The sequence below is a fragment of the Diuraphis noxia genome, unplaced genomic scaffold, assembly GCF_037042655.1.
Source record: "Diuraphis noxia isolate RWA-SAM2 unplaced genomic scaffold, SU_Dnox_SAM2 contig0001, whole genome shotgun sequence".
NCBI lineage: Eukaryota > Metazoa > Arthropoda > Insecta > Hemiptera > Aphididae > Diuraphis > Diuraphis noxia.
In genome coordinates, this window is record NW_028301711.1 from 28,946,724 (window position 1) to 28,965,136 (window position 18,413).

The 18,413-nt window shown below is 33.5% G+C and overlaps 1 protein-coding gene across 1 annotated transcript in view; it reads left to right on the top strand.

Moving 5' to 3' along the window:
• The first annotated feature begins 1,982 nt into the window (after positions 1-1,982).
• The window catches only part of LOC149060521 (uncharacterized), a 56,442-nt gene continuing 40,011 nt past the window's right edge, over positions 1,983-18,413 (top strand). Inside the window, exon 1 of the mRNA XM_089216060.1 lies at positions 1,983-2,870. Coding sequence (XP_089072186.1) covers positions 2,848-2,870 — 23 coding nt within the window. The 5' untranslated portion in view covers positions 1,983-2,847. The remainder of the gene's footprint in view (positions 2,871-18,413) is intronic.

Consider the following 18,413-nt stretch of genomic DNA (forward strand, 5'->3'; position numbering starts at 1 on the left):
AGTTTATCTTTCCTGCCACTGGCTGCACGTGCCTTTCCATATTAAATAGTCATGAAGAGTTTTCGAGTTTTCAAAAAAGCCTATACGATCAGATAAAAATTATGAAATATATTATTTTGACATTTTTTTTTTAAAGAGTTTATACTAATGAGTTCGCGATGGTTGTGAACTTTCTATTTTAGTGTTCTTACATAGTGTATTTTTTGATTTGTTTAAGTTTCGAATGGTGCATCGAACCAAAATTATAACGCCAAACATTATGTGTTGACTGTTATTTAAAATCAAGTCTGAAAAAAAGAAAATTCGTTATGAAATGATTGCAATTAGAAATACATTAGAGATAACAAAATCGAGTAAAAGTGGATTAAAAAAAAAAGTTCAATTTATTCTGTAGTGTGAAAATCATATAACACTTCGCAATCGTCACTGACATTAGATTTTGATTTGGCTCACCGATTTATGTTTTAATGAAGCACGATTGGTATATGATATAAACACATTGATGCATGCAATTTTACACCTGAAATTTACATAATATTTCACATAAATATATAATATACATACCTACCTCGGCTACCTGTAATGAGACGAGTAATATATATAATATATACATATTGTATATGGATAGGACTACACATCTATCGGAAAAGGGTTTGTTGAAAATGCACAAAACCAGAAGCATTTTCCAATTTGAAATAAATTTCTTACGGTAAACATATTATCGAGTAAGAGCCTATAGAAACCAATAATTATCATTGCTAGCCTATATAATGTAATAACATCTTTATACTTGATTATGATTAATATCATATTTAGATATTTGACACAATTATTTAATAATATGTGCTCGCCGTAACAATACGAGCTACAACACCAATTATATTAATGGTTAAGACCAAAAATCATATCAGAAATCGATTTAAACTTAACACCTCCGACGTGACGCAGCGTTACCGGTAATTTTAAAAGCCAAGTTTTACTGTATAATATGTATGAGTTTTTTTCGGTTTACAATAACTTATTGCCAAGTGTAAGCAGTAAAGTACAAATAACTATTGACTGTAATAAATTCATAATTTTATTAATATTTAGTGATTTTTTTTTTTTTTTTTTGATTTTAATGACAGATGATTTGATTTTAAATTTTAAATTGCATAATGTATATATTTTAAAATGTTAGCGTATATTTTATAACTATGAACATTTTTAAGACATTTAAATTTTTTAATATCGTTGGTTGAATAATATTAAATTATTTGAAAATGAGTTATTATGTAAAAATATAAAATAAACGTTGATGGTTTGAATTGTATTAAAAAACTATACATTAATATTTTATAATTTTATTACAATTTAAATGTATTCGTAAATAAATCATAAACAACTTATATTTTAGTTAATAATTTTTCTTATACAATAAATTCAATTTGAAATCTCGCAGGTCTAAGTGGTATTTAAAATACGATTGCACGTCGATTGAAACAGGTAGTGGTGGAAGGAAGTTTTAGGAAGTAGTGGCAGTATGTCTTCCAAGTCCAATAATTACGAAATAGGTGCAAAAACCATCGGTGGCGTTGAGGACGACCGTCATCGCGTCCGTCCGCACAGCCGCCGTGACGGTGACGATGCGTAAAGTTTAGCGGCGAAGGGTCTTCGGCGGCGGCAAAACGCAAAGACGAAAATCAAACGGAAAAAGAAAACGATGGGCCGCCGCCGGCGCGTCGGGTAACGCACACACAAGCGGGCGGGCGCGCGCGCACTCGCACCGTCCGACTGGCGGGCGGGCGAACCGATGGGCGGGCGGGCAGCGATCTGTGTGTGTGTGTGCGTACATGTGTACGTGTTTGTGTATGTGTACGCGTGTCCGTTGTGTGTGAGTGCGCGAGCGCGTGCGTTTGTGTGTGTGTTTGTGTGTGAGTGTGTGTGTGTGTGTGGCGCGCGCGGTGTGCCGGGTCCGCGACGCGACCGTTGGTTTTGATCAGTCTGCGTTCGGCCGTCGTTCATACGCAGCTCTCCCGTCCACGTCGCTGATCCCGCTCGATCGCTCCCCCGATTCGAGTCCAAACCGCGGAAAAACTACGTTTGACGCCACCGAGTCGAAAATCGTTCGCGAATTTTTTTTGAAATTTTTTTTATTTTTCGTTCCCATCGTATATTGTCCCATACATGTAGTTTTCGAAAAAAAAAAATTGTCTACCCCCATCCCGCCCACGCGGCCAAAGCGATCGCGTACTCGCGGAGTCCGGCGGGTCACTATGATCGGTCCGTCGCCGTCGCCGACGCTGTCGCTCGACCGGCCGGCGAAACGGTGCGCACCGGTCGTCCGGACCAAACGGTAAATCGGCCACGACAATAATTATTAATATAACACATTATTATTATTGTGACACTGCCGCGGACATTACCGTCGCGATCCACACCTGACAATCGTATTATTATATTATTATACTTCACTCGTATAATATAGATTATTATTTTTCGCATTTGTCGCGCATACGTTCGTCGCAGAATTTTTTCCACGTCATCCGGTCTCCAGCAGATCGTCAGAGACATTAAATATATTACATTATTTATAATCGCATATCCGCGGTAAAGCCGTCAAGAACGATAATAGCATCGCATTACTGTGAACCGACGACGATCTTATCGCACACCGGAGGCGAACCACAGTGATCGGCGACTGCGGAAATCTCACGCGTACGAGAAAAGGTCGGTAGGAGCCCACCGCCGCTGGCACGGACGGAGGGAAAACCGGCCAAAGGTCGACGGCAGGTCTATCCGTGCAGACATGGTGTGTGGCCGACGACGACGACGCCGCCGCTACGCACCTGAATCCTCACCTGCTGCATGAGTCGCGTTCAACCACTTACGTGAGTATACTCAATAAATATTTTAATGTCATCGTATTATTATAACATACCTATAATAATAATAATAATATAAAATATACACGTACTTATATGTAGTATGCGGATTTCGTCCGTCTCTGTCGAGTCTTTTGACCGTTTAAGTTTTCCAGTTTTTCGCGTCTATGTTTTTCCCGCCATGCATGCTACCCCATATACCTGGCATACAAAACGCGTACCTACCTACCTACCTATCGTACAGGCAATAATATTATTTTTGGTTATTATTATTATTATTATTATTATTATTATTATTACTATTATTACTATTATTATTTTTACGATTATCGTGCATGTGGTCAGTAGATTTAATGCATACAATCGATCATCTGTACGTTTAAATTAGAATACTATATATTCCTATAGGTAGGTATATCGTATATATTGTATATAATATATTTTTACTGTTTATTTTTATTTATTATTTTTATTATTGTTATTATTTGTATTTGTATTTTTTTTTTTTTTTTTTAATTTAAAAATCTCTGGATAAAAATGTGTGAAAACGACCCGGTGTTACCTTATTTGGATGAATAAATAATTCGGCGACAGCTCAAAACGCGTGTACAAATCGCCCGTAGTAGGCGTTTTTATCTGATTAACATATAATAAAAAAACAAAAAAAAATGTGTAAATCTAAGTTAGAATCAGATTCACACACGCATTTTTTTCACAATTGTTTTGTTCACTGAAATATTTTTATCTAGTCACGATAAAAATCTAACAACATATAATCCCGTACGTTATTCAACTGAGGTGCCGCCAGTAGTTAACTGTTTAGGTATTTAAATTGTTTTTGAAGTAATATAGGTGTGCAATATAAATATATAAAAATAATTAAATTATCCGATTTATCAAGTAATAATTTATGGCTCATTGTTTGAATACAAAAATATATATAAACGTAAAGGTATCTACATAAATATATTTTTTTAACGCAATTGAATGGCAAAATATAGAATTGTAAAATAAAAAATATAACACTTACTTACCCATGAAATACTGATGGTGAAATAAACTTTTCAAACATCGATAAGATATTATTCCAAGAATATATAAGGGTTGTATCTGAAATCGGTAATAAAGTGACGATATAAAAATTAATCAACGGTTGACGTTAATCTTAAAGGAAATTACGATATTTTATAATTTTTCAATTTTCGTATCAAACAACGCATTATGTAAACCTGTCGAGGTCGATTGTCGGTCAATTTATTAGTACTCGAAGAGGGTGGGTGTGTACGTGAGCTGACCGGTGATTAAAAACCGTCTATAGGGCTGGTTTGTAATTAAAACACAAGTTAAAGATAATACAAAATTGGTATGCGTTAATTAAGGCGCCATCCGACTAAATGAACGAGAAAAAACACTTACATATGATTAACGGTCGAGAAAATGTTGTTAGGTATTATAATTACCATTATTTTTTTTATCCAGTAAAACGCCTAAAAACTAATTAATTTTATTAGCAGGTTGTGTTGTTTATTGAAATTTGAAAAACGTGTATAAATTAATCGCAAATACCTAATTAATTTCTGCAAACGAACATTAATTTAATTTCGAAAACAGATAAAAACATTGTCAGTGACCGTTGTACCGTTTAATTGTTCAACTCCGAGTATGGTATGCTATACCCAAGATGATGAGTATAATATTTGCATGAAAATAGATATTACTTTAAACATACATAAAACCTATATCTACTGATATCAGTTTGAGTTATTTTATTTTATAAATCCAATGATTCGTAAAATTCAATTTTTCCCGAAATAAAGCACTAAGTTTAATCATACTTTCATCATTAGATAACAAACATCCTTGTTTGCATTTGATAGAATTCTAATTAAATTTAATCTAAAATATTATAATGATATTATTTCTTAAAAAGTGTATGGAGAATATTAAAAAATAGAAACTATGTTATTATACAATCATACTCATGATAGATTATATCTGTAAACGAGCGATTGTGTATGTATACTTAGATATTGACGTAAAGTAAAAACAAAAAATTGTCAGAACATTATAGTTATGCACATTTATTTATATTATGTACCTATATTTTTTTTTAAATAATCGAATTTTTTTAGTGAAAATACATTAAATAACGAGTTACAATTAATGATTTGGTACGCGACAGACTTTATAATATAATATAATAAAATGATTGAAAAATTTAAACATCTATTAATATGGAACTTATTATTGAAACTCTTGAATTACGAACTATTGTTTAATTCACTTTCACCGCAATTACAACACACTTAAACACATACGTGAGTGCACGTTCGTATTTTTCTGTTTATCAACACTCCCTATATTATGTTGTATTTTGTGGGTCATAGTCAACAATTTTCCCACCTGAATGACAAAAATAATAATAATAATAGTAATAGTACTAACAATTATATAATGATAATAACAATAATAATAATAATAATAATAATAACAATAATAATATAGTAAGTAAATATAACCATCTTGAAAAATACATTCGAGTTTTGTTGAACTCTGTAATTTAGCCTGTACGCGGTGCCCTAATCTCGCGCCCGTACGGATCAACTGACCAAAAGAGTTCAACTGACCGTATAGCTGTATAATAGTATATGATTATTATATAGTAATCTCTTCGTCTCCAAGATAGGGAATACGAGCACGCGCGTGCTTTAAGTGGCCACGTTTACGACAATATATTAATGAATTCCTTTTGAAAATCCATCACATCGCTATGGACCGATAAGTATACATCGAATGTATAGGTATTATAATATTATTATGAGAACATTCCAAACTTCTTCCCCTCTTGGTCTTTCAGGTGGCTATACGCGCAGCACGCGGTGTAACAAGCTAGTCGAATGGAGAGGGAGGAGGAGAACCTAGTGATTATTAAGTAAACTGTAGGCAATTAACCGGGGTTTGTCGTTTTATGTGTGTGCGAGTGTGAGTGTGTGTTTACATACGGAATATCTAACAGGAGAACACACACACACACACACTCACTCACATACATACATATATACATATCCGTTATTAATAGAACGTACCTGGCACTGCATATAGGAGGTGCGTGTCTTTCGTTTTTCACTTAGGACGCAATCCAGTATTGAGTTTATATAATATAATATATAATGTGGGGACCCGAAGATAAGGCTCCGGATGCTCCATTACCCGCTTCTTCTTGTTTACACGAGTCGCGTTGTGCTTATAATAATCATTATATTATTGTCTTGTCACATGTACCGTCATGGCAACAAACCTTGAACAGGGGAAAAAAGAAATGTAGCATATTAATATTAAGGTGGTAACACGTGGAAACTTGGATTCTTAGTTTCTCTGCAACGCGTAAAGTGTAAAACCATTAAACATAGAGAGCCACAGATAAAAGAGATCTACAATAACTAAATTATACGTTCGACAACTTATAGGCATCTATTGAATAGTGTACCCCATCGCTGTGGATAGGATTCATAAAAATCAAAATTAAGATTTTTGAAAGTTCAGAAATCAATATACAAAATATGGTTAGACAAATAATAATTACTCTACAACATTATTGTTTGTATATTATTGTGTATGAAATAATATTTTCATGAAATTTTTTTTAGTTAGGAGTAAGTATATTTAATAAATTTTAGGTATATTTTTTATGAATAAAATGTATTTACAAAAAACTAATAGATAATTAGTATTACCAAATATTATGTTAGTTATAAGTGGGTGAACTAAATATGTATGATGTTCAGATTAGAGAAGCTCTTTTTGTTCACTTCAGATCATATTAATATTAAAATTAGTCAAGTACATGGTTTACAATTGATTTTAAATGCTACATATTTTTATTTTTATAACCCCCTTAGCAGCTTGGTCAGAGAATTTTCCCAGAAACATCGGAATTCAGCTCGAAAATCAGTGTATGTTAATTTAATGTGTAAACAAATATTATTTATAAGAAACGTATTACTAACGGAAGGAAAAAAAAATATTATTGGTGCCTACGTGATAAGTGAGAACTACGTATTAGTTGAATACTGGTTGTTATTATTGAATATTTGCCATTTGTTCGTAAAATTTTAAAAAAAATTACAGCAAAATGTTCATTACAGTCATTGAGCAATACTGGAAGCGCAACATTAGTATTATATTTGCCAACCTCCGGAATGTCAGTCGTATGGAATAATAGGACGATGAATAGTTTTGTAAATTGTTTTTTATTAATCATCGAATAAGCAAAATACGTTGTATATAAAAACTATGATGCAGTCGTAATTTTTAAATTTTCTGTCGAAATGATTCGTTCATGATTAAGTATGTACCTATTGTACCTAAATCGTAATCCCATACTTAGGTATTGTAATTTAATTTTCAATTATTGTCGGCTTCTTAGTAACACGATGCCAATCTAAAATGCTTGTCAAATCTATCAGACGATATCTTTTGGACGTTGACGTGATCAAGCATTGAAGAGGAGGATGGATCAAAGGTGGGATTACACAATTGAACACTTGCCCTCGCGGTCAACATCACTGGTTACTGTAATAGTAATAATAGTCGACTTGTTTCATCGGAGACACTAATGCGATCAGGCTCGTTCTCATTGTCATGAAAGTGCCTCGCGGTCAATATGAGAGTCATCAATTAACCGAAAACTACGGTCAGACATCAATATTCCCTTTTATTCTATCACGCCTTCACTCACTCATTTGCGCACTCTCTCTCATTTTATTTTTTAAACAATCTACCTAATATGTATTGTAACTGCAAATAAAGTTGATGGATATTCAGAAACAGGCGCATAACCTACAATTTATCAGTTCATTTTTCATGTTAATATAGTATCATAATATATGAAACGGAACCGTTTAAAAACGTATATTCTATAGGAATCTGAATTATGTACATGTTTTTATTATATGTAAATACGAGAGATAATGGTTTTTAAACATCCAAACCACTCCCTAGTTTATGCCAAGGTACAGCTAAGTATTTTGTAAATTTTATTTTGCAAAAATTGCAGTGTTTTAGATTTCCGTATAATTATTCTATGATTTACTTCATTCATTAATTTGAATATTAAAAAAATCTTAGGTTGTAATGTGGATTGTGTTAAAGTTATATTTTGTTTATACGAAAACGATTTTAGGATATTAGTATAATAGTATAAAATGTTTAGTTAACATATAAAATAAAAAATGAAAATCCTAAAAGATGTAGGTATATTTCATGAGTATTTTATTTATTTTTTTTAAATGTATAATATAGGATTTCTCACATAATTATTATTTATATAATATATACAGATTAGTAAAATGGGGTTACGTTTATTGAGTTCCGATGAGAGTATTTGGTCATATTTTAAGTAGAATGACCACTTAATAGGCCTCTATATATATTGAAATCCTTTTAACTTTTTCTAGAACTAACGCTCTGGCCGCATTTTCATTTGAAAAAATAAGATAACTATATATTTAGTGTAGTGAGTATAGTGACTAATGACTATATACAAGTGTGTATGTCATTTACCATTTGGTTCATTGCTGCTGCAAGTGTCTTGAGCAATTGTAATATTATAAAACGCCAACAGTTATGTATCTTATATGATACTCGTGGTGAGCCCGTCACGTCCATCGCCGAGACAATTATCGACTAATGTTTATCGGTCGGCCGCGTAGTGTTCGAAATCTCAAAGCTGTTCGAAAAATACAGACCACTCGGTGTGATTAAACATAGGGAACAAGCACAAATTAACGAATAACTATAAGATAAAAATAAGTAATATTGGCTAATATGGGAGCGATGAAGGTACATATTGAAACTAGTCCTCCTTGGATCGGTCACGAGGTGCTCTGAGTTTGAGAAGTGATAGTAGCGTATAATATTATAATGGGTTTTATTATTTTTTTAATCAATAAAATTTATTTTAAAATGTACATTACCCGTACACGACTATGTATCAATGACGTAGATAGTTTTAAACGAATTTCCCTTGGCAAGCAATCAAAAAATATAAAAAATAAAAATGACGTAGGTATCAGACAATTCTAAGAACGTGCGGTCAACAGAGGGATATTCCAAATAATGCCGCTGATGAGGTCTGACTCGAAAACGACTTTAACTGGAATTTATGTCAAGTGCGGCAACCGATTATCGAAAATTTAGTTTTAATCTTTTTTGTTTTGTTGGTCCAAACCGTGAAACGGCAATCGAACGTATTTGTTGTTATAATAATACTTCGAAACAAATAGACATGAGCAATGCGACTAGGTTGCGTGCAGCATATACTCTGAATCACGCCACGGATGATATAGTTTATAACTTATTTTTATGATCGTTTATTCATTTATTTGTTTTTTACTGCAGGTCACGCGGGTCGACGATATTTAACGTTGATTGTACACCGTCTGGGTCTAATAGATTTAGCACAATCCACATATTATATCACATTATGTAACAACTCGCTTGGCGTATTTAGTAATGTTTTTTTTTTGTTTAATCAAAAGTCTTGCCTGCAGAATTCAGACGTGTGCCACGTTTCGTGATCGAATAACTTTCACCACCCCTTTGGATTAGTTAAGAATATTATGCTACCTCGGCGTTACCGTTAACCAACGTCCTAGAACGTGTATAGGTATAACTAATCATACCTAAATGCGAAACCGTACCACTTTGTACCGTACGCGGTTGATCGGAAGACCAAAATCGCCGGACCGAAAATCCTAGGCCGCCCTTTTAGATTTCGAGAAAACATTTACTCATAATAAAATGCTATACGTGCTCTATAATTGACGTTAATGTTTATACTAATATTACAGAATAATTAGTTTCGGTTTAAATATTAGTGATCGTATATTATTTGTACACATCAATACGTTATGTCGTACGCGCCCATATGCAGATAAACTACAGCTGTACTTGTGCGTAAAGTATAATTGTATTTCGTCCCGTTCGTTATCAGTCGTAGGTATGTGTAGTAAGCAATAAGCAACAAGCATATTATATATAGTACGACGTTCAAGTACTGTAATGTACTTTGTGATTTTACAAATACAAAACAAGAAACGTATAAACGAGTTTGAAAAAAAATATATATGTATGTATGTATATGTATGTAATATTGTGTATCAAGGTTGTGCCTTATAGTCGCGGGTTATAGAATATTCAACATAATATATACACATGAAGATAAGAAACTCAAAAGAATGTATAGATATTATTAAATTGCGTTTCCTTGGTAAACTTTGACGTCACGGCTTATGGTAATGGTAATTTGGAATTAGTGACTAAAAATATCGATTAATGAATCGATTGGACAAGCGTGTTTAAGACTCCCTTATAGGCGTAACTCTTTTGACTTTTTCAATCACGTTTCCAACTCGTAACAATGTAACGATGCACATAAAATTTCGTCGTTTGTGTGTGTGTTTCTAGTTTTTAAGGGTGCCGTCCAGTTTCAAATATGTGAAATGAGCCTCGGAGACCATTCTTGTCAAAAACATCTCTTAAAAATCAGCATTAACTACATAGGTTTGATTTTTTAATATAATACTACTAAGGATGATCGATTGAATATAAACATCGAGTGGGAAATTTCATAGTACCATAAAAGCATTATGTTTTTCGTTTTTGGACGTGTTAAAAAATTATAATCTTCAACTTTCCGATTGCATGTAAACAATTTTTAACTAAAATTAATTCTCTCGATTTACGAGTTATTATACGATTTTTACTCATCATAACGGATTGTGCAGAACAGTTTTTGCTTAATATTTTTCTTAGACTCATGAATGCCTATTACACCTCGATCGCTATAATTACTTTTCTCACCTTCTTACAAATTACGATGATTCATTTTGTAATGACAAAGGAAAATTGCTTTTTTTTCAAAAAAAGTATACTTTCGAAATAATTATTTGCTCTGTTCGTTTATTGTGATCCCATCAAATTAAGTTTTGTCCCTTCTTTATTATATAGTGTATAATAAATATCGTACAGCATATCTGTAGCTTTACTTGAAACCTAACCTAACTCTATGTTATATTGTTATAACATTGTTTTGAAAAAAGGATTTCGTACCTTGTATATATATATATATGTATAGTTTCACTTCGGTACCAGACATTTTCGAATTCGGTGTACAAAAAAAAAAAAAATATTGAAAATATATTACATCAATGAGGTCCCCATGAATAATCAAGTCGCACTGAACGTGTTGGCATCACGTTTGATATTATGATATCATGTTTTATCGTATAGGTACCTGTATTATATATATTATATTTTAATATTTTAAGAATCCGCAACGTTGATGCTGTAATAATAATAATAATAATAATAATAATATTGTAATACCTATACGTTTTATTTACGCGACACGAATACGTATATTAATAAATAACGAACACCGTGTTCAAAGCAGTCTTGGATTCGCTGACCAGGCGATGGACACGGACGTCATCCGCATATTATAATCTATGCACGGTCGTGGATCAGCCGGTGTAAATATTTTAATATACGTCATGAACGTGTACCGCAGCGCGACGAGATGGAGCCCGGCGCGCAGCATCACGTACGACCCGGCACGTAGAAGTCGTTAAAAAAAAAATCCACACCGCTTTGTTTCCGAACCGATTAACTGATTTTTATTATTATTATTTTACTTCAACAACCCGTAGCAGTCGCAGTTGCGAAACGCAAAATCGAGGGGTGTGCGTTTGAACCGCGGCGGCGATGTCCCACATAATATTATAATATTATTTTACGTACGAATTTCATATTACACCGCACATCACATCACACTATATTGTTTTTTTTTTTTTTTTTTAATAGTATCGTCGTCATCATTTCGAAGTCGTTGTTGTCGTCATTGTTATTATAATATAATAACATAATATTACACACACACACATATACATATATATATATATATATTGTACACACGAGCCGCGGCTATTTAACGAGTAGCTAAAATGTAAACGTAAATCTTGTTGCCAATATTGGCAATATTGCAAGAGGTTGAATAATAATAATAATAATAATAAAACAATAATTATGTTATAATACTCGTCAATACTATATAACATGCTTCATAGATAAACGTGGTAGATGGTGGTCCGAACGAATTTTCATATAATATTTTGTACCTACCAACAACATTCTTCGACTTTCGTACGTATTTATTGTTCTGAGCGTTTACTAAAAAGACATTGTAGAAATGGACTCTAAATAATCATTCGACAAATATCGCCGGTAAACGTTCCGGCAGTCAAACAAACGGTAATTTTCTGTTCCTAGTTAACCGGCAAAATACAGTATTATTGTGAGCCATAAATCAGAATCGAAGTCTAGGATTTGTCACGCTTGTTTTTCTTACCGTCCTAAAAGATATAATGACTTTTCCGTCAACTATCAACTTTAAAATGTTTGAAAAACTTCTTTGCCTTTTTTACGTTATATTGTAGGTATCGCTACAATAATGTACTGTTCTTCACTAAATCAAAAAAAAAAAGAAGACGCGATTTCTGTTGTTTACGACTATGACTTTTGACCGACATGACAATGCTAAGTATTATTATGTTTATTTTCCTTTTTCCGGGTTGTTGCATTAAAACGCTTATCTGTTGATTAAATAGTGCTCAGTGCAATCGTTAATTTCAAAGATATGTCCCTGCTGCAGGCTGCTTTATGAATAATAGTAGAAAACATTGAAAATACGCAATACGCTGAACACTTCACAAAAGCGCGATTCAAAAAGATTTACTCGGTCGAAACTTCCCGGAGAATAATATTCCAGTATGATATAACAGGATACGATATCATAATTGTTCATATAATATGTATTTGTATAAATATCGCATATTATCATTATGTTGTTATTATTTCATTTCAATGAGAATAGGAAATTCATAGGTACTGAAATATTATTAACCACTCGCAGCTACAACTCGCGGTTTGTAAACGGCCGACGACGGACAGATGAGGTCAACCGCGTGTGCCTATTATGCGAGTAGGTATATCTATATAATATACTACACACACTGCTTTTGTAGACATCGACTATTATAATATTATTATTACTATGTTTATATACCTACTTGGGTTGCTATCGGCGCGTGTGTACCTCCATAATATGTATTACTTTTCAATTTTTAAACACCGCGTTTAGAAATACGGTTTTCGCTTGCACGACGACCACGTGCTAATGAGAATAGGTAGTTTTCGCTTTGAACATATTATATTATTATTATTATTATAATATTTACTCGCCGCTGCGCGGTGTACAAACAAGCTGCAGGCGGTTCGCGCTTATACAGTTTTTAACACCACCGTACGATAGTTTGCACAACAACAACAATAATAATAATCTGACAATAATAATTATACTGCTGGCAGCTCTCTCGGAGTCGGCCGGCCGGACCGAAGAGTGCAGCTGTGTACCGGTGTTCTGCAGTACATATGCACTCGGTGAAAAGACCGTAATATATATATATATATATATATATATATATATATATATTGTATACAATTCATTCGTAAGACCTATATTATATGTAGGTAGGTAGGCACTGCAGAAGCGCGCGGCAGAACAATAATTACCGGCGCATTATACCGTCCGCGCGTTTGAGTGCGTTTTTAAGTGTTCATAAAAAAAAAAAACCAACAACTTTACGGAGGTGTCGAGGTGGACAATAAAACGCCTATACAAATATATACCTATTTATATACCTTGTATACACGTTAGGCATATATATTACGATTGCGTAGAATATGCGAACGAGCGTCGTGCAGTGAGTGTGTACTGCATATAGTGACCCTTGGTAGCGGATCCTTCGGCTGCTGTACAATAATAAGCGCGTTGTGTATGCATTATACATTACGAGTTATCCATATTTTACAGGTCTAGACGACAATATAATAATAATACTATTACTATTAATATATATTATAATATTGAAATATCAGATTATTGTCGGTTATCGGTATTGTAAAATGTATATAACCGATATATAATATTATCCGTATACATTGCTGATTGCGTGTGCCATATAGTAATATTGTGATAATACGCACGTAGTAAAGGCAATAATAAACGAGCAACAATTTCGTGCGGAACCAATGTTGTATTCGCGTGAACTGCAGTAACTATCGATGGCCAATGGAGGACTTACGTCAGAACGTGAATGTCAATGGTAAAACATTTGTATATGATATATATATATATATAGCACGTGGCGGATTAAACATGACATCTATTAATCGTTTTGTTTTTTTACTTGGTCTCCTCTTCGGACGCGTGCGAGATGCTTAAAAAATTCATAAATATCAATTAATTTAAATCATAGTAGGTACTAGGTAGATATTACATCCTATTATCATATTATACACACGTATACCTACTACTAACATTGTCGTTCACATAGTCAAGATCGGGCGTCCCCGTTGTTTGTTCGACGTCCGAAGAAAAATATTGGGTTGCAGCCCAATCCCCGAAAAAAAATTCTAAAAAAACATGAAATATATTTTCCGTCGACGGCAAAACAATGATATACAGAAATCGCCAAGACGACGAATCGCCAGATAGCCGCCTATAAAACGAGTATGATACAGTTATTTGATTTACACTATTTACAAATGGTTGTCCGGGTCGTTTTAATATTTTTTTATTCTATACAAAAATAATATGATTTTCATAAGTCATCGTCGAAACCTTCTCCGCGTGATGTCAAGCCATGAGTACCTACAGGTACTGTGTAATTAATTACCGCGACATCGACCGGGTCGGTAAATATTGTATATTGTATACATGTAAAAAAAAAAAAACGGTTACGCGGAGTACGCGACAGGCAATACGATATTCGAATTAGAATGCCCCTTGGCTGCTCTACCGAGCACGCGAGTTACCCTTCACCTCCCTAAAAAAAACACGTCCGTCGTTCGAACGATATTATAATATAATATATGTATATATTTCAACCCTTCGCAGGCATACAATACATCAGCACGCGGTGGTATGATTTACGAATTCGTTAAAATACAATATAATATATAATATAATACGTATAATGTGTACAATATGATATATTGTCATGATGTGAGTGTGTGCACGTCTGTTTTCGACGCGCGTTGAAAAGTAATAATATTAATAATATATATAAATATAATAATTCCACCTTTTGGATTCCCGTCCCAACCGAACCGCGGACACCCCAAAAACGAAGGTGATGTACCGCAAATCCTACTGTACTACATTATAATATATATAAGGTTTTTGCCCTCCTCTTTATAGTCGTGCCGACAGATTTGCAATTTAAATTGGCTGGCGGCGCGGGCAACCCTTTCGCCATCCGGTGAAAAACGATCCTTCTTCGTGTTTTGAAAAAAAAAACGCAAATTCAATAACGTATTACAAAAGACACGACAAAACACAGAAAACTATATACACCTATATATAGGAACTACGCGCTCTATTTACCTGCAGTCCGCCCGCTGTAGTGTATGTCGCGCACTCGTGCATGTGTGTTGCAATACGTGTCTAACCTTTAGATTTTCGTTTCTATTCAATTCATTTTCGAAAACCAATTCATGCCATTATTATTATCTAACCATTAGTCCCGTGCGCAAACCTATATAAGTATACGACACAATATAAATCGCTCTGTCCACACTCGCGGGTGGCGGTGTCATTATTATTTTTAATGTTTATATATTCGGATGGTTTGGGGGTTAAAGGGTGAGGTGAGCAGGGCCCATAGAAATATAAACAATAAAAACGGGTAATCTCTGCGCAATAATCTCGATTCAGTATAATAATAATATTATAATAATGCACGTATACCAGTGGCGGCGACTGGTTTCGTGCAACCGCGGTCGGTCCACTTGCAAAATCGCCGCGGTGAATTCGAATGACGACGATTCACACGATGCGATCGGATGGGATTTCGTCCGACCGAAAAAATATAAAACGGTGCGTTTGCATTGTGCCAGAATATTCCGAACTGCAGTACTTGTTTGTGAAACAACCCACACACCATTAAAATATTTCCTAACTATATTGTAAAAATATAATCAGGAAAATAATATAGTTGTCAAAATAATTTTAAAAAGTTGTGTATATAATTCGAAATTAATTTAGTTATATTCATTGACTAACAAGTTCATAATTGGAAAATATTTTCATAGAAACTTTTTTATTTTTTTTATTTTACAAATGCACAGGTCATACACAATTTATACAATTTGCACAATCAGCGTATACGATAAGAGTTTAAAAAAAACATGGATTGCTTGATGAAGAAGCCACCCATTAGTGGCACTTACTGTAGAAACTTTTTAAAAATATTTAGTCAACATTTTTATGCAATCATATTGTAGCATAATATTTGGTTACACGATATGAAATTATTTATACAATATTGTTAGTCAAATATTTATCATTCAATCACTTCAAAATATTATCATTTCCCAAATGCTGTATGGGAATTATTGGATTAATCGTCTTACTCGTAACGTAATTAAATATAACAATACATATCCTACGATTATAATATACGCTTCTCATATAGACACGTCATGATATTATTATATAATAGCGGCTCGTGCATTGTGCAACCCCGTTCAATCAGTAAATGGAGAGACTTATTCGAGATTGCAATTTATTCGTTTCTCTGCGGTGCCAATTACCTGCAGTATGAAATCACACGGTAACACGATTATGTGGAGACGCGACATCTGATGATCTACGTTTAACGACAAAACCCGTCGTCTTTAACAATTATTATGTTTCCACTGTAGGATACATGTTTATCAAAATATTGTTCTCCATTAGTCCATTAGTAATACACGATATTTTACGATAAATAACACAAATTCCAACTAAATATAGTCTTGTTGATGATCGACCTGGAAAGCTTATCCGAGATCGTACCACCAAAAAAATCCGATTTTGAGAGCTTACAACACAACACTAACAAATCACTCGCACCAAACAACAACGACCAAAATAATTATTTCGATGTGCTTAACGTATTGGTAGAATCGCCCAAGATGAATACATATTATAGAGATGGCTGCAACCCTGTGGGACTTCGAATACCACCAAAACCACATAATCATCAGACCTGGAAATTTGAGCAGATCTTCTTCATCACCACGTGATCTCTACGATCGATATCATACGAATACTTCGTCTCGATCCGCCGCCACTTGGATAGAATTTCCGATATCACGAACCATGTAAAGGTGCGTCGTCCGTCTGTAATATCATAATTCATCATATTATCAATTATCATCAAAACATTATAAATATTTTAAGTTATAACATAAACTGTTAAAACTAAAACTTATTACCATGGTGCTATATACTGCTGCATCACAGTTTTGTCGATTTTTTCTGCAATGTTGTTGTTGTAAACTGTTATTGGTGGTTATTGTATTGTCGTAAATTTCGAACATTTAGATTTTTATTGCTGGAATATTGTTCTAGAGCTTTTTATAAAGTTGTCGTGTTGTACTCGAGGTTATTCCAATAAACGATACAATATTTATTTTTTTTTTAAAAGCGTGCGATGTGCTCTTCATCAACTCGGCAGACTGTCACCATAACCTAATGAACTTTTGAAAATATTATAGTGATGATAATAATAATATTACGTCGGATGATGACAGCATGAAACGTCATCATTTTCCAGCGACGACCTCCACAGTGACGATAATCACAATATTAACAACGTACCTCTTATATTATAGGTACGTTCGTTTTAAATGTACATTCAGTAATATTATTATGTTAGAATTACTGAATCTGTTTTGGTGTTAATATTACTACGTATAATGTCATAATATACATCGTTTCAGCGGTGTCTGTCACCAATTTTGTATTTTTTACTCAAATTTGAGTCAGACTGATTTCTTACCTATAATTAGTAATTATCAATATTTAATTTCTGATCACGGCGTAACAATATTTCCATAACATTTTCCACTTAACATTTAACTAAGTAAGAGAGGTGTTGACTGCATTTCATGCCATAACATTTTTAATTAAAATTTGATATTTTTATTTTTCATTAAAATGAAGTGTTTCAAAAAAATAAATCTAATGATATTTTAAAACCGAAAGTACCTGCATTATAATATTATTGACGCTCGTCGCATAATTGACCCGACCAACGTTTAGATAATGCATTTTATTATATTCACGCGCCGATCTTGGTCGTAACTCATGAGCATAATATTATTATTACATAATTATTAATTATCATAACATCGTTGTCGAGATTTACTTGAGATGTCAAACGTTTTGTTAAAAGTCGGTATAATTATTGATTATTATATTGTTATTACCTACTCGTATATAATAGTCACTATTTATTATTTTAATAAACATTTTTCGCTCGAGGCGCGCCGATTGACGAGACTATACGCGCGCGCTCATTATTGTCATAATTTATAACCATCGTATATTTTTTTATGTTCGATTTACATGTATCACGGTGTTATCAAAACACTGGTCAC